This window comes from Theropithecus gelada, chromosome 11 (assembly GCF_003255815.1).
Source record: "Theropithecus gelada isolate Dixy chromosome 11, Tgel_1.0, whole genome shotgun sequence".
NCBI lineage: Eukaryota > Metazoa > Chordata > Mammalia > Primates > Cercopithecidae > Theropithecus > Theropithecus gelada.
In genome coordinates, this window is record NC_037679.1 from 98,007,313 (window position 1) to 98,032,981 (window position 25,669).

The following is a 25,669-nucleotide window of genomic DNA, read 5'->3' on the forward strand; positions in this document are numbered from 1 at the left end:
TTTTTTTTTTTTAAAGAAATCAGCCTGGGTGCCGTGGCTCACGCCTGTAATCCCAGCAGTTTGGGAGGCCAAGGCAGGCAGATCACGAGGTCAAGAGATGGAGACCATCCTGGCCAACATGGTGAAACCGCATCTCTACTAAAAATACAAAAACTGGCCGGGCGCGGTGGCTCAAGCCTGTAATCCCAGCACTTTGGGAGGCCGAGACGGGTGGATCACGAGGTCAGGAGATCGAGACCATCCTGGCCGACATGGTGAAACCCCGTCTCTACTAAAAAATACAGAAAACTAGCCGGGCGAGGTGGCGGGCGCCTGTGGTCCCAGCTACTCGGGAGGCTGAGGCAGGAGAATGGCGTGAACCCGGGAGGCGGAGCTTGCAGTGAGCTGAGATCCGGCCACTGCACTCCAGCCTGGGCGGCAGAGCGAGACTCCGTCTCAAAAAAAAATACAAAAACTAGCTGGGCATGGTGGCACGTGCGTGTAGTCCCAGCCACTGCACTGAGCTGAGAGCAGCCGTAATTTTTGTATTTTTAGTAGAGACTGGGTTTCACCTTTTTTTTTTTTAAGATGGAGTCTTACTCTGTCACGCAGGCCGGAGTGCAGTGGCGTGATCTCAGCTCACTGCAACCTCCGTCTCCCGGGTTAGAGCAATTCTGCTGCCTCAGCTTCCCGAGTAGCTGGGACTACAGGCACATGTCACCACACCCTGCTAATTTTTTGTATTTGTAGTAGAGACAGGGTTTCACCGTGTTAGCTAGGATGGTCTCGATCTCCTTACCTGGTGATCTGCACAGCTCAGCCTCCCAAAGTGCTGGGATTACAGGCGTGAGCCATCGCACTGGCCGAGTTTCACCATTTTGGCCAGGCTGGTCTTGAACTCCTGACCTCAAGAGCTCCACCCTCCTTGGCCTCCCAAAGTGCTGGAATTCCAGGAGTGAGCCACAGTGCCTGGTCTCTATTTTATTAATTTATTTTTTTTAATTTTTTTTTAAGACGGGGTCTCACTCTGTCACCCAGGCTGGAGCACAGTGGTGAGATCTCAGCTCACTGCAGCCTTGACCTCTGAAGACTCAGGCGATCCTCCTGCCTCAGCCTCCCCAAGTAGTAAGTGGGACAACAGGCGTACACCACCACACCTGACAGTTTTTGCATTTTTGTAGAGACAGAGTTTTGCCATGTTGCCCAGGCTGGTCTGGAACTCCTGAGCTCAAGGAATCCACCCACCTTGACCTCCCAAAGGCTGGGATTACAGGCGTGAGCCACCAAGTCTGGCCCAAGACAATTTCTTGTTTTCTTTTTTACTTTTTTTTGGGGGTGGGGATAGGGTCTCACCTTGTCACCCAGGCTGGAGAGCAGTGGTCCGACTGCACCTCACTGCAGCCTTGACCTCATGGGCTCAAGCAATCCTCCCACCTCAGCCCCCCAAGAAACTGGGACTACAGGCATGTGCCACCACGCTTGGCTAATTTTTTGTATTTTTTGTAGAGATGAGGTTTCACCCTGTTGCCCCGGCTGTAATTTCTCATTTTAAACACAAAACAGATACAAAAACAAAAGTTCTCCTCCCACACCTCAGTGGATTGTCTTACTCAATTACCCCTCAGAAACCACTTTTGTAGGCCATTGAGCCAACCTCTTGTTTTCCCCTTGGACCCATTTTGCTCATGGAGGCGCCCTGCCTAGTTTCTACCCAGATAGGCCTTGACTTGGTTTTGCACATTGCATCTCTGCCTGTGCTTAGCTCTAGACCTCAGGACCTGTTGGGCCAGTTGCTTCCCTAAGCCCCGATTTCTCATCTGTAAAACGAATGATAGTGTATCCACCTTATGGGATTCCTATGGCAATTAAGTAAAGTAGTCCATGTAAAGACACTAAGTGGCTGGCCACAGTGGCTCTCACCTGTAATCCCAGCACTTTGGGAGGCTGAGGTAGGCAGATCACTTGAGGTCAGGAGTTCAGGACCAGCCTGGCCAACATGGTGAACCCCAGTCTCTACTAAAAATACAAAACTTAGGCCGGGCATGGTGGCTCACGCCTGTAATCCCAGCACTTTGGGAGGCCGAGGCGGGCAGATCACAAGGTCAAGAGATCGAGACCATCTGGCCAACATGGAGAAACCCCATCTCTACTAAAAATACAAAAATTAGCTGGGCATGGTGGCGCACACCTGTAGTCCCAGCTACTCGGGAGGCTGAGGCAGGAAAATTGCTTGAACTCGGGAGGTGGAGGTTGCAGTGAGCTGAGATTGCGCCACTGCACTCCAGCCTGGGCAACAGAGCAAGACTCTGTCTCAAAAAAAAAAAAGCCAGGCATGGTGGCACGCACCTGTAGTCCCAGTTACTCGGGAGGCTGAGGCAGGAGAATCACTTGAACCTGGGACGCTGAGGTTGCAGTGAGCCGAGATCGCGCCATGCACTCCAGCCTGGGCGACAGAGTAGGACTCCGTCTCACCAAAAAAAAAAAAAAAAAGAAGAAAGAAAGAAAGAAATAGACGCTAAGTGAAGATAGCTTTTGCCATCCCTACCATCTCGATGGGATCAGGCCACTTGAGGGCCCCGAGAACCCGGCTGTCGAGGCCCCGCCCTGGCCCGCTCTTTGTGACGCGTGGGCGGTGCCCGCGTGCGCCCCGCCCCGCCCCGCGCCTGCTGCTCTCTCTGCGGCTCGGCCCGTTAGAGGCGGCTTGGGTCCGCGGAACGCGGGCGGATCTTCTGCGGCCATGAGGAAGCCAGCCACTGGCTTCCTTCCCTCACTCTTGAAGGGTGAGAGGTTTCCACCTGCTCCAACAGACTCTCTCCGGGCTCAGTCCTCTCCCTCCCGAGAGCTCTGCTTTTACGGTTTCTGGAACGCGTCCTCGTGGTGGTCGCGCTGGGTCCGCTCCCTAGCTCCTGGGATCCTCCCGTCTCCCCCAGCCAGCGGCCGGACCTTTGCCTCTGTCTCTAGAATCCCCCCACCCTCGTCAGCAGGGATAACCCGCACCCCGTTCCTAATTTGCCAGTCTGGGTCCGTCTGCCCTGGTCTCGGAGCGGGTTTTGGGGTTCTGTCCTTCCATCGTCCGTTCGCCCGCTCCGCAGTGCTGCTCCTGCCTCTGGCACCTGCCCCAGCCCAGGATTCGACTCGGGCCTCCACTCCAGGCAGCCCTCTCTCCCCCACCGAATACGAACACTTCTTCGCACTGCTGACTCCAACCTGGAAGGCAGAGACTACCTGCCGCCTCCGTGCAACCCATGGCTGCCGGAATCCCACACTCGTCCAGCTGGACCAATATGAAAACCACGGCTTAGTGCCCGATGGTGAGGGCCAGGCTAGGGGGGAAACCGAGGCACCCGAGTGTTCACCCAAAACTCAGGGCAAAAACCCCTGTGCTCATGTGAGGCGGGGAAAGGCATGGCTGGCACCTCCACCCTCCCCGTGTCCACCCTCCCCACGGCCTGGAGTCCATTGCCCGCAGCCCCACCCCAAGCTCCCCGTGGTTCATCTTCTCCACCCCTGCCCTTTCTCAGGTGCTGTCTGCTCCAACCTCCCTTATGCCTCCTGGTTTGAATCTTTCTGCCAGTTTACTCAGTACCGTTGCTCCAACCACATCTACTATGCCAAGGTGAGGTCCAGGACAAAGGTTGGATTTGGTGCCCCAGGGCCAAGGGAGAGGCGGCAGCAGTGGGGAGTTGAGGAAGGGTTCCAGGAGAGTCATCCTTAGCTCCTCCTTCCCTGCCATTTTGCCAGTCATGTACCCAGATTATATATGAATACAGTCTCACCTTGGACATTCAGATTGAACAATTCTGTTACTGCAAGAAAAGTAGAGAAGAGACCGGGCATGGTGGCTCATGCCTATAATCTCAGCACTTTGGGAGCCCGAGGTGGGCAGATCACCTGAAGTCAGGAGTTAGAGAACAGCCTGCAACATGGTGAAACCCCATCTCTACTAAAAATCCAAAAAAAAAAAAAAAAATTAGCCGGGCTTGGTGATGGGCGACTGTCATCTTAGCTACTCGGGAGGCTGGGGCAGGAGAATTGCTTGAACCAGGGAGGCAGAGGTTGCAGTAAGCCGAGATCATGCCACTGCACCCTATCCTGGGTGGCAGAGCAAGACTCTGTCTCAAACAAAAAAAACAGGGCCGGGCGCAGTGGTTCACACCTGTAATCCCAGCACTTCGGGAGGCCGAAGCAGGCGGATCATGAGGTCAGGAGATCAAGACCATCCTGGCTAACACGGTGAAACCCTGTCTCTACTAAAAATACCAAAAATTAGCCGGGCGTGGTGGCGGGCGCCTGTAGTCCCAGCTACTCAGGAAGCTGAGGCAGGAGAATGGCGTGAACCTGGGAGGCGGAGCTTGCAGTGAGCCAAGATCACACCACTGCACTCCAGCCTGGGTGACAGAGCGAGACTCCGTCAAAAAAAAAAAAAAAAAAGTAGGCAAGAGGGATGGAAAGAGGCAAAGAGATAAGCTCTCTTGTTTCTTCAAACAGGTCAGTGATTTTGAGTTAAATGCAAAAGTGACGGCAGGGTTGTGGCCCAGACAGAGGTTCATCTTCTGAAAGGACCCTTTCTCAGGTCTAGAGGGTTCCAGCAGGGACCATGTCCCTTTATCCCTGCCTAGAAACTGTGAGAGATAAGACAAGCTGGAAAAGAGGTGGAAGAACCAGCTGGAGCAGAAGTCTGCCCTTTGGGAAAGGCTTTCCCATTTTCCTTCTCTTCCTGCAGAGAGTCCTGTGCTCCCAGCCAGTCTCTATTCTCTCACCTAACACTCTCAAGGAGATAGACGCTCCAGCTGAACTCTCGCCCACCACGATGACCTCCCCCATCTCACCCCACTTCACAGGTGAGACCCTCTCAGCAGGTGGGAGACCACCAGCTACTCCTCCCACAATTCCCAGAGCCCACAAGGTAAGGCATCCAAGGCAGGGAAATGGGAAGCATGTTGGGTGGGAGGGGGACGCCGGCAGACAGCTGTTTACTCGAAGGACTGTCAGCTTTTTATGAATACAAGTTAGGGTTCTCCTGGACCAGAATCTCTTCTGCCATTACTTACAGTTTTGCCCTGAATCCATTTTTCCCAATTCCAAAGACATTGTTGCATTGGAAGACTCTGGGCCCTTTATAAGCTAACCTCTTCACTTTAGAAAGGGTTTGCTGCTAGCTACTCAGCATACTTGGTGTTTCCTACGGGAGAGGGACAAAAGGTGGTATTTGAGGTGGAAGTTAGGGAAGGAGGAGTGCTTGCCAGGGAGGTGGGAAGGCGACACATACCACCAACCTAAAATTGCCGTGGTAATGTTCTTTTAGTTTGATACTTACATTCTTTTCTGTGTTTTTGTGTGTGGGTAAGTGTGACTTGGTCTGCTTTGTTTATGTGTGTGTCCCTCTGTGAACAAAGACACTCAGGGGCCAGAAGCCTGACTGTCTCTTTCCCGTCTCTCTAAACCCTGCTGTAGGGACAGAACGCCAGGCCTTCCAGCCCTGGCCTGAGAGGCTTAGCAACAACGTGGAAGAGCTCCTACAATCCTCCTTGTCCCTGGGAGGCCAGGAGCAAGCGCCAGAGCACAGGCAAGAGCAAGGGGTGGAGCACAGGCAGGAGCCAATGCAAGAACACAAGCAGGAAGAGGGGCGGGAACAAGAAGAGCAAGAAGAGGAACAGGAAGAGGAGGGAAAGCAGGAAGAAGGACAGGGGACTAAGGAGGGACTGGAGGCTGTGTCTCAGCTGCAGACAGACTCAGAGCCCAAGTTTCACTCTGAATCTTTATCTTCTAACCCTTCCTCCTTCACTCCCCGGGTGCGAGAAGTAGAGTCTACTCCCATGATGATGGAGAACATCCAGGAGCTCATTCGGTCAGCCCAGCAAATGGATGAAGTGAATGAAATATATGATGAGAACTCCTACTGGAGAAACCAAAACCCTGGCAGGTATAGGAAGTTTTGACTCTGTCATCCACCCTGCCCTCCCTTCTGCCTTCCTTGGGAATGAGAAGCCCATTTTCCTAGCTTCAGCCTCCAGATCCACTCAGACCTGTCTGGGCTTCAGGCACAGCTAGCAACTTCCTGCCTCACCCATTCTGTGCCCATTGTTGGCTTAAGCACTGCTCAATTGCTCATTCTCCATGTAAGCCTTGTACCTGGAACTACCAGACTTGGGTTCTGGTCTTGTCTCTGCCCTGTTTAGTATTGCAATCCTGAGAAAGTTATTTCTCCTTTCGGGTCCTCAGTTCCTCATTTGTAAAAGTAGGCGATTTGTCCAGAGGCCTCTAAGGCCCCATGCTGAGCGTACTGAGTGTGTGTGACCAAAGCAGACACTCAGGGAAGGGGAGGAGACTGGATGTAGCTTCCTGCCCCAGCCACCTGGCCCCGCCCCACCCTCAGTGCTGTCTTCTTGCAGCCTCCTGCAGCTGCCCCACACGGATGCCTTGCTGGTGCTGTGCTATTCGATTGTGGAGAATACCTGCATCATAACCCCCACAGCCAAGGCCTGGAAGTACATGGAGGAGGAGATCCTTGGTTTCGGGAAGTCGGTATGCCTGCCATACTCTCTAATGCATACATGCCACTGGGCATCCTCTTGGCCAGGCACTGTGCTAGGCTATGGGAGTGGAGGATGGGCAGGAGAAGCATGAGACATAGCTGGAGAGATTCTCCCCAAGTGGGACTCTTTTCTTAGGAAGGACATTACCAGTCACCTTTAAAGGAGGAAGGCTCAAGACCCAGGCTGGAATCCACTCCAGTCCAGAACTCATTCTTCACCTCCCTGAGTTGCCAGGCTTCCAGATTTCACTCTTTTTTTTTTTTTTTTTTTCTGAGACAGGGTCTCACTCTATAAGGCTGGAGGGAAGTGGTGCGATCATGGCTCACTGTAGCCTTGACAACCTGGGCTCAAATGATCCTCTCATCTCAGCCTCTTGAGGAGCTGGGACCACAGGCATGTGTCACCGTGCCTGGCTAATTATTTTTATATTTTGTAGAGATGGGGTCTCGCTTTGTTGCCTGTGTTGGTCTAGAACTCCTGGGCTCAACCAATCCTCCTGCCTCAGCCTCCCAAAATGCTGGGATTACAGGCGTGAGCCACCATGCCCAGCCCTGAGTCAACTTTTGATTCTTGATCCAGCTCACCATCTTCCTAGCTTTGCCTTAGATGCAGCTCTTCTTCTTTCCAGAGAGTTCATAGAACCCATACCAGGGAATCTGTAAAGAGATTCCAGTCTCAATGTGTCCTCAACAACCAGCAAGTCTATTCCCAGGAAAATAGACTTTAGATTTTCACAAATAATACAATTTAGCAAATATTTCTGGAGAGCTCAGATACCATCCATTCATCTGTTTGTTCAACAAATACTGATTGAGGACAAACTCTACTAGATATTTAAGATGTTAGCAGTACGTGCAATAGAGCCAGTCCTCTGTCCTCTTGGAATCCAGGGCAGGAGAGAGACAAGGAAATATGCAGGATGGTGCGATGGGATCAATGCTGTAGCAGGGATAGGCACAAAGTACAGAGACAGCAGATGGGGTGGGTTGGGGACAACTGTCCATGTTCGGGAGGATCAGAGGTGCTTCCAAGAAGAACTGATGTTTAAACTGAGACCTGAAGATAAAAGAAGTGAATCCAGGCAAAAGAAGGGGATTGGTAGAAGATTCCTGCTTGCTACAAGATTCCTGATAGAGGGAATAGTATGTGCAAAGGCTCTGATGCAAAGAAGAGTAGAAATTTCTTTTTCTTTTTTTTTTTTTTCTTTTTTTTTTTGAGATAGTGTCTCACTCCATCACCCGGGCTGGAGTGCAGTGGTGTGATCACAGCTCACTGCATCCTTGACCTCCCAGGCTCAGGTGATTCCCCTACCTCAGCCTCTCCAGTAGCTGGGACTAGTGGCATGCACCACTACACCTGGCTAATTTTTTGTATTTTTTTGTAGAGACAGGGTCTCGCCATGTTGCCCAGGCTGATCTCAAACTCCTGGGCTCAAGGAATCCGTCTCAGCCACTTCCACTCAGCTGGAATTACAGGCATGAGCCCCCGTGCCTGGCCCAAAGAAGAGTAGAAATTTCATGAGTGAAATTAGTATGCTAACAGTGAGCACACTGTTTCTGCTCTTAAGGGGCCAAGAACCCATGAGGGGGTTAATATGGATACAGTAATGTTACAAAAGGAGTGTGGTAGGTGAGGTTCTTAAACAAAATGTGAGAAGTTCGGGGTTTTATGGAGGGAGCTCACTGGATCTGATGGCATAGATAAGAGGACAGTAAGGAGTGAGTCCCTTTTACCTGGAGCAGAGCAGCAGGAGACAGAGTCAAAGAGATCAACAGGGTCATGATGCGAAAACTCTTGAATGGCAGCATGAGCATTTGCACTTAATTTGATAGGAAAGGGGAATCCAATCAAGATTTCTGGTCGGGCACGTGATGCCTCCCTTATGTGGGAGGAGCAGGCAAGGTGCTGTAGGAGATTTCATGCACTGTCACAGGCTGTGCCATGGGGGAGGAAGGAGGCCCATGGGATTGACTAAAGATGCTGCTTAGCATGATCTCCTGCTAGTGCTGAGGAAGCTGAGGGCAGGATCCAGCTGGGAGATTGGTAACTCCACTCTGAAGAATAGCTTCCAAGAACTTGGAGGTTTCCAACCCCAGTACGTGGATAGAGCATAGGTTTTAGAGTTGGAAGGACCTGGACCCATGTCCCAGCTTCCCCATCTGATAGATAGGTGGCTTTGAGCAACTTACTCAGCCTCACTGAGAGTCAGTTTCCTTGTCAGTAAATGAGAGTAATATTAGTACCTCTGCTATTACAGGGTTCTCGTGAAGACTAAATGAGATGAGAGCATGTGTGTCCATAGTGCTGGCACCGTGTCACCTCTTTGTAAATATCAGCGTTATCATTAGCAGGTGGCAGGGAAGGGTTATGAGTTCTTTTCAGATAGGCTAAGTTGGGGTAACTGTAAGATCACCTGATCACAGGCATCTGTCAGGCACTTGGCAATAAGGATTTGGAGCCTAGGAAAGAGATGAGAGCTGGTGATAAAGATTTGGGTGTCACCTGTAGATAGATGGTTACCTAGGAGTAGATCAATCATCCAGGAATAAGGTGAAGGAATAGCTAAGGCAAGGTCCTTGAGGAACCCTTGAGGAGGAGGACAAGTAGAAAAGCCAGAGAAGCTTTTAGAAGAGGCTAAATGCAAAGACATTCTGCAGGATGGCTGAGGGCTGAGGCATGGGAGAAGGCAGGCCGCTGACTCTCAGCTTCAGCCTCACCCATTCTCCTGCCCCAGGTCTGTGACAGCCTTGGGCGGCGACACTTGTCTACCTGTGCCCTCTGTGACTTCTGCTCCCTGAAGCTGGAGCAATGCCACTCAGAGGCCAGCCTGCAGCGGCAACAATGTGACACCTCCCACAAGACACCCTTTGTCAGCCCCTTGCTTGCCTCCCAGAGCCTGTCCATTGGCAACCAGGTACCTAGCCCGGCAGCCTGCAGTGGGAAAGGCAGAACTGGGTGGCGGGAGTGGGGTGGGAGGAGGCCAGCAGGAGGGGAGGGGCATGCTTCTCTCCCCTATCTCCTGTGCCACAGGTAGGGTCCCCAGAATCAGGCCACTTTTACGGGCTGGATTTGTACGGTGGGCTCCGCATGGACTTCTGGTGTGCCCGGCTTGCCACGAAGGGCTGTGAAGATGTTCGAGTCTCTGGGTGGCTCCAGACTGAGTTCCTTAGCTTCCAGGATGGGGATTTCCCCACCAAGGTCAGAGCCTTTCCCCAAAGCTCAGCCCCATCCCCACCCTCACCCCATTCCTTGCAATTACTTGCTGTGGGTAGCCCTAGTTTGTGGAAGGGGGCTTGGGCCCCTGGCTTCTGAGAACCAGTCCTCACTGAATGTCCTGCCTCTCTCCAACAGACTGTTGCACCCCCCCCTCCACCCTCCACCAATAGAGCAGGCAAAGGAGTGGGGACCTGGAGGGCTGAGAAAGCACAGGAGCTAGAGGTTCTGGTCCCAGCTTTGCCAGTTGCTTGCTGAGTGGCTGTGATCAAGTCACTTCCACTCAACCAAAGTTAATCATCTCTACAAGAAATGACTGACACGTGCACCACTGCCCAACCCTGTAATCCAGGACTTCCTGGCCTCAGCCTGACAGGCTCTTCCCAGCTCTTCCAGTGCCTTCCCTGCTCAGTAAAATCAACTGGGCTCCCCATTCCCCTGCTACCTTCCCTGTGGCATGACCTGTTGTTGCCAAGAGCCAGGCCTCTCCTTCTGTAGTTAGCAGGAAAAACTAAGGCAAGGAAAAGTAAGGGCAGCTGAAGCAAGTAGCTGAGCTGAGGGGCCCATGTCCAGCTCTGGTCCCTAAGCCCCTTGATCTGGAATGGGCAGGCGAGGTCCAAAGAAGGAAGTGACTCACCACCATCACACATTGGAGATTCTCTTCCTCCTTCCCTCATCTACCATTACCAGAAAAATCCTTGACATCAGGCCACTAATTGGGTCCCTGTCCCATGTTCTGGACCCTTATCTGCCCCGTCCTGCCCCATTCCCACTTCCTCAGCCACTTTCGCAGTAAGCTGACCAGCAGCCTCGTACTCTCCCAGGCTCCTGGCTTCTTCCCAGCAACCTGTGACAGAATGGGAGGGGAGAGGCAGAGGGAAAGCAGAGTGAGGGGCCACCTATGTGTGGAAGGCCTGGGTCTTGGGCCACACCCTGCCCCTGGCTCTGTCCTAGCAGGTACCCCCTGGAGTACTGCTGTCCAGTGAGGCTTCTGATATCCCCTTCTCTCTCCCTGGCTCTTGGCTTAGATTTGTGACACAGACTATATCCAGTACCCAAACTACTGTTCCTTCAAAAGCCAGCAGTGTCTGATGAGAAACCGGAATCGGAAGGTGAGCACCTCTACCTTGCCCCTCCTTCTCCCAGCACCCCCTCAATCAGTCACCACAGTTGGTCTATTCTGAGGCCCCCTCTGCGAGCAGCTAGGATGTGGAAAGCGCTTCCCTGCTTGCATCTTTGGGGCAGAGGCCTCCACCAGCAGGCTCTCCTCCATTCCTCCAGTCCTGGAGGAAGCAAGGCCCTCCCAGGCAGGTGGTGGATAACAGAGGAGGGCCCTGAGAGCACCACAGGAAGAACCCTCAGCTGGGCCGGGAATTGGACGTTTTTGAGATCTCGGTCTCGGTCTGTCTCCTGTTCTTACTCACCAAGTAGCCTGGGACGAGGCACTTCCCCCGCTGAGCCTCAGCTGCCTCTTTCTGCAGGAAAGGGATTGGGCTGCTTGATGTCTCCTCTGGCCTTAAAAAGCCACATTTGAGTTTCCTCCTTCCCTCTACTGCCCTGTGCCCATGCCTGCCCACCTCTCTCTTTTGGGTTTCTGACACCTCCCCTCCTCCCCACTCCTGGCGCCTGGCTCTGTGATACAGACTGTCTGCCCTGAATCCCTGTGTAGGTGTCCCGCATGAGATGTCTGCAGAACGAGACTTACAGTTTGCTGAGCCCTGGCAAAAGTGAGGAAGTTGTGCTTCGATGGAGCCAGGAGTTCAGCACCTTGACTCTAGGCCAGTTCGGATGAGCTGGCATCTCGTCTGTCTGCACCCCAGCCCAACCTGCCCACATTCTCTATTGTTTTTAGACCCCATCTGTCGGTTTGCTTTCAGGCTGCCCCTTCTGGGTCTGTTACTCGGCCCCTGCTCACATTTCCTTGGGTTGGAGCAGCAGTCCCAGAGAGGGCCACAGCGGGAGCTGCGCCCTCCTTCAAAGATGACTTTACATAAAGTGTTGACCTTCAGCCTGTGTGGCCTATTGTGGTTGGGATCCCCATCCTCAGCACTGCTACCCTGCTCCGTGGCAGTCAGTCCCCAGACCCCGGTTTTATGGACCCACTTGCTGGTGAGAGAATCTCATAGGAATGGCACTGAGGGAAGCGGCCATCTGCCAGGAGGAGCAGAAGACCTGAGAACCCAGAGACGTGAACTGAGGAAGGCCAAGAAGGCTGGGGCCCTGAGGATGATGGGGCATGAAGGCAGGTGTGTGCGTTCATTTCTGAAGCCCTAAGCCCCATGATGTCAGATGCAAGTGTAGTATTGTTCCTCTGTAGGGTAAAGGCCAAAGCCTGATGAGACCTTGTCCAAAGGGACCAATCCTGGGTTATAGGGAGGGTGTAGCTTGCACTTTATGAGGAAGGGAAAAACCAGGAACTACAGCCTAGATCAGGAAACCTTGGGGTTGTTTTGTTGTTGCTGTTGATTTGTTTTTGTTTTTGTTTTTGAGACAGGGTTTCGCTCTGTCACCCAGGCTGGAGTGCAGTGGCGTGATCACCACCCACTGCAGTCTCCACTTCCTAGGCTCCAGCCATACTCCTACCTCAGCCTCTCAGTTACCTGTGACCACAGGAATGTGTCACTATGCGTGGCTAATTTTTAAAATTTTTTGTAGAGATGGGGTCTCTCCATGTTGCCCAGGTGGGTCTCAAACTCCTGGGCGCAAACAATTTTCCCAGCTTGGCTTCCCAAAGTGTTGGGATTACAGGAAGGAAACCCAAAGTGTTGGGATTACAGGAAGGAAACCCAAAGTGTTGGGATTACAGGAAGTCCAGGAATTTGCCAGATGATCCAGATGTTTAAGTGGTTGCATCTTAACAACCTACATTGAGGTATGACTCCAGCACTGGCCTTTAATAACTTGAAATATCCCAAAGTATGTTCCAGGGACACTGTAGAGTCTTTCTCTCTTCTGTAGGTTCATGGTAATTAACAGCATTTTGTTAAAGCTCACTTACTCTGAGAGTTCAAACATGCACAAAAATAGAAAAGTACAGGCCGGGCGCGGTGGCTCAAGCCTGTAATCCCAGCACTTTGGGAGGCCGAGACAGGTGGATCACGAGGTCAGGAGATCGAGACCATCCTGGCTAACATGGTGAAACCCCGTCTCTACTAAAAAATACAAAAAACTAGCCGGGCGAGGTGGCGGGCGCCTGTAGTCCCAGTTACTCGGGAGGCTGAGGCGGGAGAATGGCGTGAACCCGGGAGGCGGAGCTTGCAGTGAGCTGAGATCCGGCCACTGCACTCCAGCCCGGGCGACAGAGCGAGACTCTGTCTCAAAAAAAAAAAAAAAAAAAGAAAAGTATAATGCACCCTCTTGTACCTTTCACCCAGTTTCCATTGTCAACACGAGGCCTGTCATTTCACAGCATGTTAAAGGCCCTCTAGAGCTCAGTAATAGAGAAACGTGTTTAACCTATAGCTGCCCAAACTCACTTCACCACAATCCCTTTTCCGCCTGCCACCAAAACACTTGAACTTGTTTCTGTTTAGTGAGCATAGACAACATGCCCAGCCCCGTGCCTACAGGGCCCCTTGTCTCTGTGTTCCCTGTCCCAAGGACACAAGACAAGGGGCTGAGGAGAAACAGACCTAAGCAAAGAGGAACCATCCCGCCTAGTGACTGCTCGATGCAGGAGCCAAGTGTGCTCAGTGGGAAGCAGGACCTAGCAGAGCACTGTCATGCAGAGGGCCCCGGGCAGGGTGGGGCACAAGCCACTAGTGGCATGGGCTAAACCACCTGGCAGACCCAGGAGAGGAAGAGAGACACCCAGGGGGAACCGGTGAGGACAGCGAGAGGCTGGTGGGTTAGTCATCTGGCATCAGACGGTGGGTGTGCCAGGAAGAGCTCCCAGACACAGCAGGAATATCTGAACGATGGGTGGGGGCAGTTCCCAGTCAGCGAGAGTCGGGGCTGGATTAAGTATCCTTAGCTGCTGGGGTTTTTCTCTGGCCAGTCTGGGAAGGCCTCTGAGGGCAATTCCTCTTCACTCTGTCCTTGGCCCATGTGGGGTTGGGTGAGTGCACTGAGCTGGGAGGGATGTGCTGAGATCTGCTGAGGTGGGTGTGCCCCTCCCACCCAGAGAGCAGGTCCTACCAGCCCAGCCCAGCCCAGAGCAGACAGCGGAATCCAGCTTGGGGCAGCGCAGAGCAACACGGAGCACAGGTATGGGGGTGTCACGAATTGAACTGCACAAGGGGAAGCAGCCCCCTGGAGAAATGGGGGACTTGGGTGGGGGACAGAGACGAGGGTGGGCATGGGCCCTGGAAAACCCTTCTGAACAGAGTAAAAAGCCGAAAGGACTTGCCTCAAATAGATCTTTTCAGATGGAGCTGGACAAACAGCTAACATGCCTGCTACACCCCAGGGGTGCCCCTTTTTGACGCTTGAAGACCCCACTCTGGGCCATCTCGCAGAGGCTGTGTCCTCCCCCTCCCTCTCTAGGCCCCCACTGTGGTACTGAGCCCTGGGCTTCCCAGGGAGGACCCTCTGGGGACTGTTTACACCCTTTTTCCACTTCCAGTTAAACCTCAACCCCTACACCACTCATCCTCCAGGGCCAGGCAGATGCCAATGGGCTGATCTAATCAAACTTGTTAATGGGTTGACTGGCACAGACGTGTTCGCGGTGTTCTCCTTCCCAGCTAGCCAAGGTGCACCGCACGGGGCCTTCAGGAAATGCTGCCTTAACCCAAAAGCTGCATCTATATAAGGGATTAGACTGATGGTCTTCGATGTCCCTATGGCTCTGATAGACTGCGGCTTGAGGGGATGGAATTTTGGAGGTGGGGGACGTATTTGGAGGTCAGCAGGGCTTTATGATACCTTTGCATCACACCATGAGGATGGGGCCTACCTGTTACCCGTGGTTGTGGGGCTCCCATGACAAGAAGGGGACCTCCACCAGATTGTATCTCCAGAACTACTCCTTTTGTTCTTTTTCTCTTTCTTTTTTTTTATTTTGAGACACAGTCTCCCTTTGTCACCCAGGCTGGAGTGTAGTGGTGCGATCTCAGCTCACTACAACTTCCACCTCCTGGGTTCAAGCAATTCTCTGCCTCAGCCTCCCGAGTAGCTGGGATTACAGGCATGCACCACCACGCCTGGCTAATTTTTGCATTTTTAGTAGAGACAGGGTTTTACCATCTTGGCCAGGCTGGTCTTGAACTCCTGACCTCGTGATCCACCTGCCTCAGCCTCCCAAAGTGCTGGGATTACAGGCATGAGCCACCGCCCCCAGCCATTTTTTTTTTTAAGACAGGATCTCATTCTGTTGCCCAGGCTGGAGTGCAGGGTCTTGAACATGGCTCACTGCAGCCTCAAACTCCTGGGTTCAACCAATCCTCCCACTTCAGCCTCCCAAGTACGTGGGACTACAAGCAGGCACCACCATGCCCGGCTAATTTGTTGTTTTTTTTTTTTTTTTGAGATGGGGTCTTGCTCTGTCATCCAGGCTGGAGTGCAGTGGCGTGATCTAGACTCACTGCAAACTCCACCTCCTGGGTTCAAGCTATTATCCTGCCTCAGCCTCCAGAGTAGCTGGAAATACAGGCTTGAGCCACCACGACCAACTAATTTTTGTAATTTTTTTTTTTTTTTTTTTTTTGTAGAGACAGGGTTTCACCATGTTGCCCAGGCTGGTCTTGAACTCCTGCGCTAAAGCAATCCATTCGCCTCTGCCTCCCAAAGTGCTGGGACTACAGGCACAAGCCACACACCTGGCCTCTGCTAATTTTTTGACATATTTTTGTAGAGCCGGGCACGGTGGCTCACGCCTGTAATTCCAGCACTTTGGGAGGCTGAGGCAGGTGGATCACGAGGTCAAGAGATTGAGTCCATCCTGGCCAACATGGTGCAATACCCCATCTCTACTGAAAATACAAAAATTAGTTGGGCATGGTGGCATGCACCTGTAGTAAAAAAATTTCTTTTAGAGATGGGGTCCCACTATGTTGCCCAGGCCAGCAGAAATCCTCCTTTTAGGCTAAGCTAAAGTTGCAGACCTAGTGGGACATGGAGGCAGGGATGGAGGTGAGACAGAAACTTACTCGCATGCAGTATATGTAGGCCTCACCTCCCGGCTACTCAGAGGCACTGGAGCCCAACTCCATCTGTCTGATGCCATCTGCTTTCCCCACTCTGCTGCCCCCAGTGCATACCCCAGGACATACCTACTGACAGAAATCTTTTATGCCTAGGGGCATTTTTAAAAGCCCAGGAGAATGGCTGGGCACAGTGGTTTATGCCTGTAATCCCAGCACTTTGGCAGGCTGAGGAGGGCGGATCACCTGAGGTCAGGCATTCAAGACCAGCCTGGCCAACATAGTGAAAACCCGTCTCTACTAAAAATACAAAAATTAGCCAGGCGTGGTGGCAGTTGCCTGTAGTCTCAGCTACTCGGGAGACTGAGGCAGGAGAATTGCTTGAACCTGGGAGGCGGAGGTCGCAGTGAGCTGAGATTGCACCACTGTACTCCAGCCTGGGTGACACAGCAAGTGAGACTCCATCTCAGAAAAAACAAAACAAAACAAAAAAACCAACCCAGGAGAAGGAGCTGGCAAGAGGGGTGAGGGCTGAAGCCAGTGCACACTAAGGTCAAGCGAGGTCAGCAAGGCCCACAGGCTCTAGTGGATTTCCCTGAGGAAGCAGGACTTGCCAGGCTACAAGCAAGGGTCAGATGCACACAGACCACCTCAGGGCACATGTCAGGGGGCTGGGCCTGCCTCCCTGGCTTCTCTTGGGACTGACTTTCTTGCTTTTCCAGCTCTCGAAAGCAGGGTAAAGAGAGAGGCACAATGGCAAGGTGATATCCGCACATCAGGGAAACTAATCATTGAGCTGTAGACCACCTTTACTTTCTGCCTTTTCCCAGACAAATGTCAGGAGGGATGAGGTCAGAGTACTCAGGGAGGGAGAAGCCAGGGCCGAGGATGATGCTGGAAATGCAGGAAGAGGCAGGCTTCAGTAGAGAAGGGTGGGGAGAGGCAGGAGCAGGAATTTTGGCTGGAGAAGCAGGCAGGCTTGGGCCAGGGAGGAGGGAAGACACGACCTGACACGCGGGACCGTGCCAGAGACTCCTCTCTGAGGAAGAATGTGGCCCCTGGGGCAGAAGGAGGCCTCCCCACTCACCCTGGGGACTTTGTATTGTCCCTAAACCTCCAGGATGAGGATTTATCCTCGTGTTCCATTTAGTGTTCCATCTCATCCCTGCCCCTCAGGCCCAGGATAAGCAGAAGAAAAGGATTCATTTGTGCCCCCAAAACAGCTCTGGGACAGAGCTTTTCACAAAGGCTTTAGACCGAGCCAAGCTTCTGCTGGAGGCTCAGCACCACAGCTGGGGTCTGTCTGGAGGGCCTGGATACAGAGATACTAAGTCTTCACCATGAAGCCTGTCTGTGGGGAAAGGGTGCATCCTCCCAGCGCTGCCTGAAATCAGCAGCAGAGGAAGTAGGCTTCGCCAATTCAGCGAATGCGTTAGAGCACGTACTAAAGAGGGACTTCCTGTGTTGGGGCTGAGACACTGATGGGCCACGAGACTCTAAAATGAGCGTGGGCCTATTCCAGAGCTGATCCTCAGGGGCAAGGGGGATGGGGAGATGTAAGAACCTTCTTTTCAGACCTCTGACCCTAGGAACTGAAGTCGGGGGACCCAGGATGTGAATTATTTGAAAGAGGAGGCAGGCCAGGTGCGGTGGCCCACGCCTGTAATCCCAGCACTTTGGGTGGCCGAGGCAGGCAGATCACAAGGTCAGGAGTTTGAGACCAGTCTGACCAACATAGTGAAACCCCGTCTGTACTAAAAATACAAAAAATTAGCTGGGTGTGGTGGTGCACGCCTGTAATCCCAGCTACTCGCGGGGGTTGAGGCAGGAGAATCGCGTGAATCCAGGAGGCAGAGGTTGCAGTGAGCTGAGATCGCGCCACTGCTCTCCAGCTCAGGTGACAGTGCGAGACTCCGTCTCAAAAAAAAAAAAAAAATCCAGAAAGAAAGAAAGAGGAGGCAAAGACAGAGCAAGGCATGTGGTGCTTGTGGGGAGGTGGGCAACACAGGAAGAGCATGGGGGAGGAACTGGGCAGAGAGGAGGCATTCCCCTCCCCCTGCCCTTCTCATTGTTCCCAACCCCCGGTCCGTTCTCTTCAGCCCCCCTCAACATCGTTCGCCAGAGAGGCTGGATACCGGGACAGGGTGTGTGGAGGAGAGTGAGGGAATGATCATGACTGCACCTCCTGCTCACTTTTACACTCGTGTTCTCACTTCCTGCCTCTGGCAGAAAACAGCCCTGCCCCTCTGGCTTATCTCAGCAAAGAGCAGTGCCCAGCCCAGCTCAGAGGGCAATGGGACAGATCCCAGAAGCCCTGAGGAGGTAAGGAACCTGGGCCCCGAGTATGTATGTGGGAAGCTGAAGGACAGAGACACAGGGAGAAGGAAGGTGGCTGCACACCCTCTGGTGTGTGAGCGGTGTTGGGTTGGGTGATATAGAAGGAGCAGTCTCGGGGCCTCTGTATCGCGGTCTCTTTGCTCCTCAGTGCCTTGGGGTTGAGATCGCCGTGCTTGTAAACTGCCTGGTTTTATGTCTGTGTAAGGATACTGTCCCTAAGGCAGGGCCTTCTTTCTCTTCCTCCCCAGCCCAGGTGTCTGTGCACATACATGTATATTACAGGATGTGTATGGACACTGATTTCTATGTTACTAGGGATCTTGTGTGCACATCTCTTAGCGTCTGTGTATGTCTGTGTCTGTGCACACACATGTGTAATGAGTGGTATACTTACCTGACATCAGTAAGGAGAGATTTATCCTCCTACGGGGGCCTCCATGTCCCTCCTTCCTGGTGTTCCTTCTTTTCTGGGGCAGTTGCCATTTCTTTGATTCCTGCATCTCTCCCACAGCCTGACCTCTTCTTCAAGGCAGGATTAGGGGAGAGGGTCTGTGCTGCCCCTCCCCCACACCTAGATTCCCTCCTTCCACTTCCTGTTAGCCTCCTTTTTGGCAGTCTTTTCCATCTTCGCCATCTGGCCTGGCACTGTGCCTATTCAGCTCCTGAAGGGAGCCGCAGGGCTCGGGAAGCAGGAGTGTGGGATGGGGACCAGGCCAGGGGCCTGGCAGCTCTCAGTGCTCAGCTTGGGCCATTCTGTGTGACTGTCAGAAAGAGGTGGCTTTTGACAACCAGGCTCCTTTATAAAGAAACCCAAGATGGGCTGGGCCCAGGTGCGGTGGCTCATGCCTATAATCTCAGCACTTTGAGAGGCCGAGGCGGGTGGATCACCTGAGGTCAGGAGAAACCCCGTATCTACTAAAAATACAAAAATTAGCCAGGCATGGCGGCATGCGCCTGTAGTCCCAGCTACTCAGGAGGCTGAGACAAGAGAATTGATTGAACCGGGGAGGCGAAGGTTGCAGTGAGCTGAGATTGCACCACTGTACTCCAGCCTAGGCGACGGAGGGAGATTCCGTCTCAAAAAAAAAAAAAAAAAGATGGGCTGGGTGCAGTGGCTCATGCTTGTAATCCCAGCACCCAGCACTTTGGGAGGCCGAGGTCTGCGGATCACTTGAGGTCAGGAGACCAGCTTAGCCTGGCCAACATGGTGAAACTCTGTTTCTACCGAAAACACAAAAGGTGAGGCAGGTGTGATGGTGTGAGCCATGATCCCAGCTACTCGGGTGGCTGAGGCAGGAGAACTGCTTGAACCTAAGAGGTGGAGGTTGCAGTGAGCCAAGATGGTGCTACTGCACTCCAGCCTCCAAACAAAGTGAGACTCTGTATCCAAAAAAAAGAAATCCAAGAACGTCTTCCCTTTGGAATAGAGTAACGAGAGAGCGTCGCCATTTCGTTTCTAAAACATTCCTAACTTTACCTTTACATTTATTGATTTATGTTTTTGAGACTGAGTTTCACTCTTGTCGCCCAGGCTGAAGTGCAGTGGCGTGATCTCAGCTCACTACAACCTCCAACTCCTGGGCTCAAGCGATTCTCCTGCCTCAGCCTCCCAAGTAGCTGGGATTACAGGTGCCGCCACCATGCCCAGCTGATTTTTGTATTTTTAGTAGAAATGGGGTTTTGCCATGTTGGCCAGGCTGGTCTTGAATGCCTTACCTCAGGTGATCTGCCCACCTCAGCCTCCCAAAGTGCTGGAATTACAGGCATGAGCCACCACTTGGCCTAACTTTACCTTTAAGTAGCTGCTCAACTAAATATCTTGGTCTATTTAACATTGTAAATTTTTTTTCTTTTTTTTTTTTTGAAATGGAATCTCACTCTGCCGCCCAGACTGGAGTGCAGTGGCGCAATCTTGGCTCACTGCAACCTCTGCCTCCTAGGTTCAAGCGATTCTCCTGCCTCAGCCTCCCGAGTAGGTGAGATTACAGGCATGTGCCACCAAACCTGGCTACTTTTTTGTAGTAGAGATGGAGTTTCACCGTGTTAGCCAGGATGGTCCGATCTCCCAACCTCGTGATCCGCCTGCCTCGGCCTCCCAAAGTGCTGGAATTACAGGTGTAAGCCACCGTGCTCGGCCCTTTCTTTTTCTTTTTTTCTTTTTTTTTTTTTGAGACGGAGTCTCGCTCTGTCGCCCAGGCTGGAGTGCAGTGGCCGGATCTCGGCTCACTACAAGCTCCGCCTCCTGGGTTTAGGCCATTCTCCTGCCTCAGCCTCCCGAGTAACTGGGACTACAGGCGCCTGCCACCTCGCCCAGCTAGTTTTTTTGTATTTTTTAGTAGAGACGGGGTTTCACCGTGTTAGCCAGGATGGTCTCGATCTCCTGACCTCATGATCCGCCCGTCTTTGGCCTCCCAAAGTGCTGGGATTACAGGCTTGAGCCACCGCGCCCAGCCTCTTTTTTTTCTTTATTTTATTTTTTTTATTTTATTTATTTTATTTATTTATTTTTTATTTTTTTTTTTTTTGAGACGGAGTCTCGCTCTGTTGCCTGGGCTGGAGTGCAGTGGCCGGATCTCAGCTCACTGCAAACTCCGCCTCCCGGGTTTAAGCCATTCTCCTGCCTCAGCCTCCCGAGTAGCTGGGACTACAGGCGTCCGCCACCTCACCCGGCTAGTTTTTTGTACTTTTTAGTAGAGACGGGGTTTCACCGTGTTAGCCAGGATGGTCTCGATCTCCTGACCTCGTGATCCGCCTGTCTCGGCCTCCCAAAGTGCTGGGATTACAGGCTTGAGCCACCGCGCCCGGCCTATTTTTTTTTTTTTTTGAGACAGAGTCTCGCTCTGTCGGCCAGGCTGGAGTGCAGTGGCATAATCTTGGCTCACTGCAACCTCCGTCTCCCGAGCTCAAGCAATTCTCCCACCTCAGCCACTCGAGTAGCTGGGATTACAGGCGTGTGCCACCACGCCTGGCTAATTTTTGTATTTTTAGTAGAGATGAGGTTTCACCACGTTGGCCAGGCTAGTCTCGAATTCCTAACCTCAGGTGATCCGCCTGCCTCGACCTCCCAAAGTGCTGGGATTACAGGCGTGAGCCACTGCGCCTGGCACGTTGTAACTTTTTCAACAGAAAGACTTGAGATCAGCCAGGCACGGTGTAATCCCAGCATTCTGGGAGGCCAAGGCTGGAGGATCACCTGAGGTCAGGAGTTCGAGACCAGCCTGGCCAACATGGTAAAACCCAGTCTTCTCTACTAAAAATACAGAAATTGTCCAGGCGTGGTGGCTCATGCCTATAATTCCAGCACTTTGGGAGGCTGAGGCGGGTGGATCACCTGAGGTCAGCAGTTCAAGACCAGCCTCACCAACATGGAGAAACCCCATCTCTACTAAAAATACAAAATTAGCTGTGCATGGTGGCACGTGCCGATAATCCAAGCTACCAGGGAGGCTGAGGCAGGAGAATCGTTTGAACCTGGGAGGCGGAGGTTGCAGGGAGCCGAGATCGAGCCATTGCACTCCAGTCTGGGCAACAAGAGTGAAACTCCGTCTCAAACAAACAAACAAACAAAAAAACCCAGAAATTAGCCAGGTGTGGTGGTGAGCGCCTATAATCCCAGCTACTCGGGAGGCTGAGGCAGGAGAATCACTTGAACCCAGGAGGCAGAGGTTGCAGTGAGCCGAGATTGTGCCTGTTCGCTACAGCCCGGGTGATACAGCATGTGAAACTCCCTCTCAGGAAGGGAAGGGGGGGGGAAGGGAGGGGAGGGGGAGGGAAGGGAAGAAGGGCTGCCTTGAGGTTCTTTGAAAATAATCCATCCACTCATTCAGTGTCTAGTATATGCTTTCTAATTGGAAGTATCTACTGGTTCTCCAAGTCATGGTTAAGAATGATCAAGTGATACTGTAATTATAGTGTAAACTGTTACTGAAATCTTAATTGCAAGCTGTTTCCAAACAGGTCTTTTAAGGGAAGTGGTCTTTTGCTGAGTTATACATTTGGACAAAATTGATATAAGAACTATTATCACAGAATTAGAGCGTGGGCGGGGGCAGTTGGGGGCGGGATGGGTGTATGGGGTGGGGAGGTTGAATTTCCTACTAAGCAGCCAGTGTCACTCAGGGCCTGCTAAATGCAGAGAGTGAAATGTGTCTGCAAGGTGCGCTCCCACCCTAGGAGCTTACCATCTAGTTAGGGAAATAGAGCAAATACACATAGAACGATTGAGGGGCTGAAAACAGCAACCTAAGTGCTTATGTATGCACTTAAGGGGGAATTGTAAGGAGGCTTATTTATTTTTTTGAGATGGAGTTTCACTTTTGTCACTCAAGCTGGAGTGCAGTGGCACGATCTCTGCTCACTGCAACCTCCGCCCCTCGGGTTCAAGCAATCCTCCTGCCTCAGCCTCCCAAGTAGCTGGGGCTACAGGCATGCACCACCACGCCCAGCTAATTTGTATTTTTAGTAGAGATGGGGTTTCACCATGTTGGCCAGGCTGGTCTCAAACTCCTGACCTCATAATCTGCCCGCCTCGGCCTCCCAAAGTGCTGGGATTACAGGCGTGAGCCACCACACCCGGACTGTTTATTTATTTATTTTCATTGAGACGGAGTCTCACTCTGTTGCCCAGAATGGAGTGCAGTGGTGTGATCTTGGTTCACTGCAAGCTCCACCTCTTGGTTTCAGGTGATTCAAGGAGGCGTATTTATGTGCATGTGTGAAACATGAGTTTATGTCACCACTTTTGGAAGTGGGTTATTAAAAATATTATTAGAATAACCCACTTTATACATTTCAGTTGGACAAACGAGGAAGTGAAATAATGTATCTATGTTGGATGTTATGTATGCACACTGCAATATGGTGATGATCAGTAAATGATAGCTATTATTTTTAACATTTACAGAGGTAGGTACTGGGAATACACAAAGATGAATAAGCCATGGTCCACAGCCCCTCCCTCTAAGAGCTCACAGTCGAATGGGAGGGGCAGACCAGGAATAGCTGACTACCATGCATGGGGAGAGCACTGAGAAACCGCCGCACTGCAGCGGAGGCACAAGTAAGGATACCACATCTGCCTGTGTTGCCCGGGGCGGTCAGGGATGGCCTTGCAGAGTCTGGAGAAAATACTAGGCTTGCCAGTTGGAGAACGGGAGGCAGGGCATTCCAAGTTGAAAAAACACCACATACCAAGGCAGAGTCCTGAAAACTTAAGGTATGTCCACAATTAGTATTAGTTTGGTGTGAATGGAGCAAAGGAGCATGGGCCAGGGGAGTGTATCAGAAATGAGCCTGCTTTTACTTGCCTTTCAGCATGTTTAAGTCCCATTTGGTATTATTTTCGTTGTTGAGATTGGTATTTTGCAGAGGAAGTATTTCTTTATTCCCTTTAACTGTTTTACTATATCTCTTACAAGTCTCAAACTGTTGATGGGGGTGGTTGGAGGGAGAACAAAACCAAATACAAGAAAAACTTGTGGCCCAGTACAGTGGCTCATGCCTGTAATCCTAGGACTTTCAGAGCCCCAGGGCATAAGGATTGCTTGAGCCTATGAGTTTAAGACCAGTCTGGGCAACACAGTCAGACCCCGTTTCTACGAAAAAAAATTTTTTTTTCTTTTTTTGAGATGGAGTCTTGCTCTGTAGCCCACGCTGGAGTGCAGTGGCGCGATCTTAGCTCACTGCAACCTCTGCCTCCTGGATTCAAGCGATTCTCCTGACTCAGTCTCCTGAGGAGCTGGGATTACAGGCACCTGCTACCATGCCTGGCTAATTTTTTGTATTTTTAGTAGAGATGGGGTTTCACCATGTTGGTCAGGCTGGTTTCGAACTCCTGACCTCAAGTGATCCACCCACCTCAGCCTCCCAAAGGATTACAGGCATGAGCCACTGCACCCGGCCATCTATTAAAAAATTAAAAATTAACCAGGGATGGTGGCACACACCTGTAGGTCCAACTACTCAGAGACTGAGGTAAGAGGATCCCTTGAATCTGGGAGGTCAGGACTGCAGTGGACCAAGATCAAGCCTCTGCTTTCCAGCCTGGACCATGGAGTGAGACCCTGTCTCAAAAAAAAAACACCAAAAAAAGTAAAACAACAACCAAAAAACTTGTTGTAGTCAGGTTATGACTTATTTTCTTGCAACAATTTAAACAGTTCCTCTTTTTTTTTTTTTTTTTTTTAATTGAGATGGAGTCTCCCTCTGTCACCCAGGCTGGAGTGCAGTGGTGCAAACTTGACTCACTGCCATCTCCACCTGCTGGGTTAACGCCAGTCTCCTGTCTCAGCCTCCCGAGTAACTGGGACTACAGGCGCCCGTCACAATGCCTGGCTCATTTTTTTTTTTGTATTCTTAGTAGAGACGGGGTTTCACCATGTTAGCCAGGATGGTCTCGATCTCCTGACCTTGTGATCTGCCCACCTCGGCCTCCCAAAGTCTGGAGCGTAGTGTCCGGATCTCAGCTCACTGCAAGCTCCGCCTCCCGGGTTTACGCCATTCTCCTGCCTCAGCCTCCCAAGTAGCTGGGACTACAGGCGCCCGCCACCTCGCCCGGCTAGTTTTTTGTATTTTTTTTAAGTAGAGACGGGGTTTCACCATGTTAGCCAGGATGGTCTCGATCTCCTGACCTTGTGATCTGCCCGCCTTGGCCTCCCAAAGTGCTGGGATTACAGGCGTGAGCCACCGTGCCTGGCCCTTTTTTTTTCTTTTTGAGACGGAGTCTCACTCTGTCGCCCAGGCTGGAGTGCAGTGGCTCAATCTCGGCTCATTGCAAGCTCCGCCTCCCGGGTTCATGCCATTCTCCTGCCTCAGCCTCCCGAGTAGCTGGGTCTACAGGCACCTGCCACCACACCTGGTTAATTTTTTGTATTTTTAGTAGAGATGGGGTTTCACTGTGTTAGCCAGGATGGTCTCGATCTCCTGACCTTGTGATCCGCCCACCTCGGCCTCCCAAAGTGCTGGGATTACAGGCGTGAGCCACTGCGCCCTGCCTAAACGGTTCCTTTTGAAAGGAATAAGCTCGGTGTCTTGGGATAATTGCTCAGGGTCTCAGACAACTTCTCTCCCTAAGATGACATCTAGACACCCATGTTTACAGTGGCATTATTCACAATAGCCAAAAGGTGGAAAGAATCCAAGTATTCACTGACAGATGAATGGATGAGCAAAATATTATACAGCAAAATACATTATCCAGCTATAAAAATGAAATTCCAGGCCAGGCACGGTGGCTCACGTCTGTAATCCCAGAACTTTGGGAGGCCGAGCCAGGTGGATCACCTGAGGTCAGGAGTTCGAGACCAGCCTGACCAACAGGGAGAGACCCTGTCTCTACTAAAAATACAAAATTAGCCAGGCATGGTGGCACATGCCTGTAATCCCAGCTACTTCGGAGGCTGAGGCAGGAGAATTGCTTGAACCCCGGAGGCAGAGGTTGCGGTGAGCCGAGATTGCACCATTGCACTCCAGCCTGGGCAACAAGAGCAAAACTGGGTCTCAAAAAAAAAAAAAAAAAAAAAA

The 25,669-nt window shown here is 51.9% G+C and overlaps 2 protein-coding genes across 3 annotated transcripts in view; both read left to right on the forward strand.

The window, feature by feature from the left end:
• The first annotated feature begins 2,623 nt into the window (after positions 1–2,623).
• ACRBP (acrosin binding protein) lies at positions 2,624–11,736 on the forward strand. Of its 2 annotated transcripts, none has more exons than XM_025402365.1 (10): positions 2,624–2,759; positions 3,072–3,290; positions 3,501–3,595; positions 4,703–4,820; positions 5,434–5,902; positions 6,372–6,504; positions 9,250–9,429; positions 9,546–9,713; positions 10,757–10,840; positions 11,398–11,736. In XM_025402365.1, the coding sequence occupies exons 1-10, from the start codon at positions 2,717–2,719 to the stop codon at positions 11,518–11,520; spliced, it is 1,632 nt and encodes a 543-aa protein (XP_025258150.1). In that variant the 5' UTR covers positions 2,624–2,716; the 3' UTR covers positions 11,521–11,736. The 2 variants fall into 2 exon arrangements, with proteins under 2 accessions (XP_025258150.1, XP_025258151.1); XM_025402366.1 differs by having other exon boundaries at positions 5,533–5,902.
• A 1,683-nt stretch (positions 11,737–13,419) lies between these two features.
• LPAR5 (lysophosphatidic acid receptor 5) overlaps positions 13,420–25,669 on the forward strand; it is an 18,757-nt gene continuing 6,507 nt past the window's right edge. Inside the window, exon 1 of the mRNA XM_025402367.1 lies at positions 13,420–13,934. The gene's annotated coding sequence lies outside the window, so the exon portion shown is untranslated. The remainder of the gene's footprint in view (positions 13,935–25,669) is intronic.

Excerpts from the sequence above, each read along its gene's own strand:
- ACRBP (XM_025402365.1), top strand. The coding sequence starts at position 2,717 with ATGAGGAAGCCAGCCACTGGCTTCCTTCCCTCACTCTTGAAGG. Across the intron at positions 3,596-4,702 it reads ACCACATCTACTATGCCAAG|AGAGTCCTGTGCTCCCAGCC; the intron begins GTGAGGTCCAGG and ends CTCTTCCTGCAG. Across the intron at positions 9,714-10,756 it reads ATGGGGATTTCCCCACCAAG|ATTTGTGACACAGACTATAT; the intron begins GTCAGAGCCTTT and ends CTCTTGGCTTAG.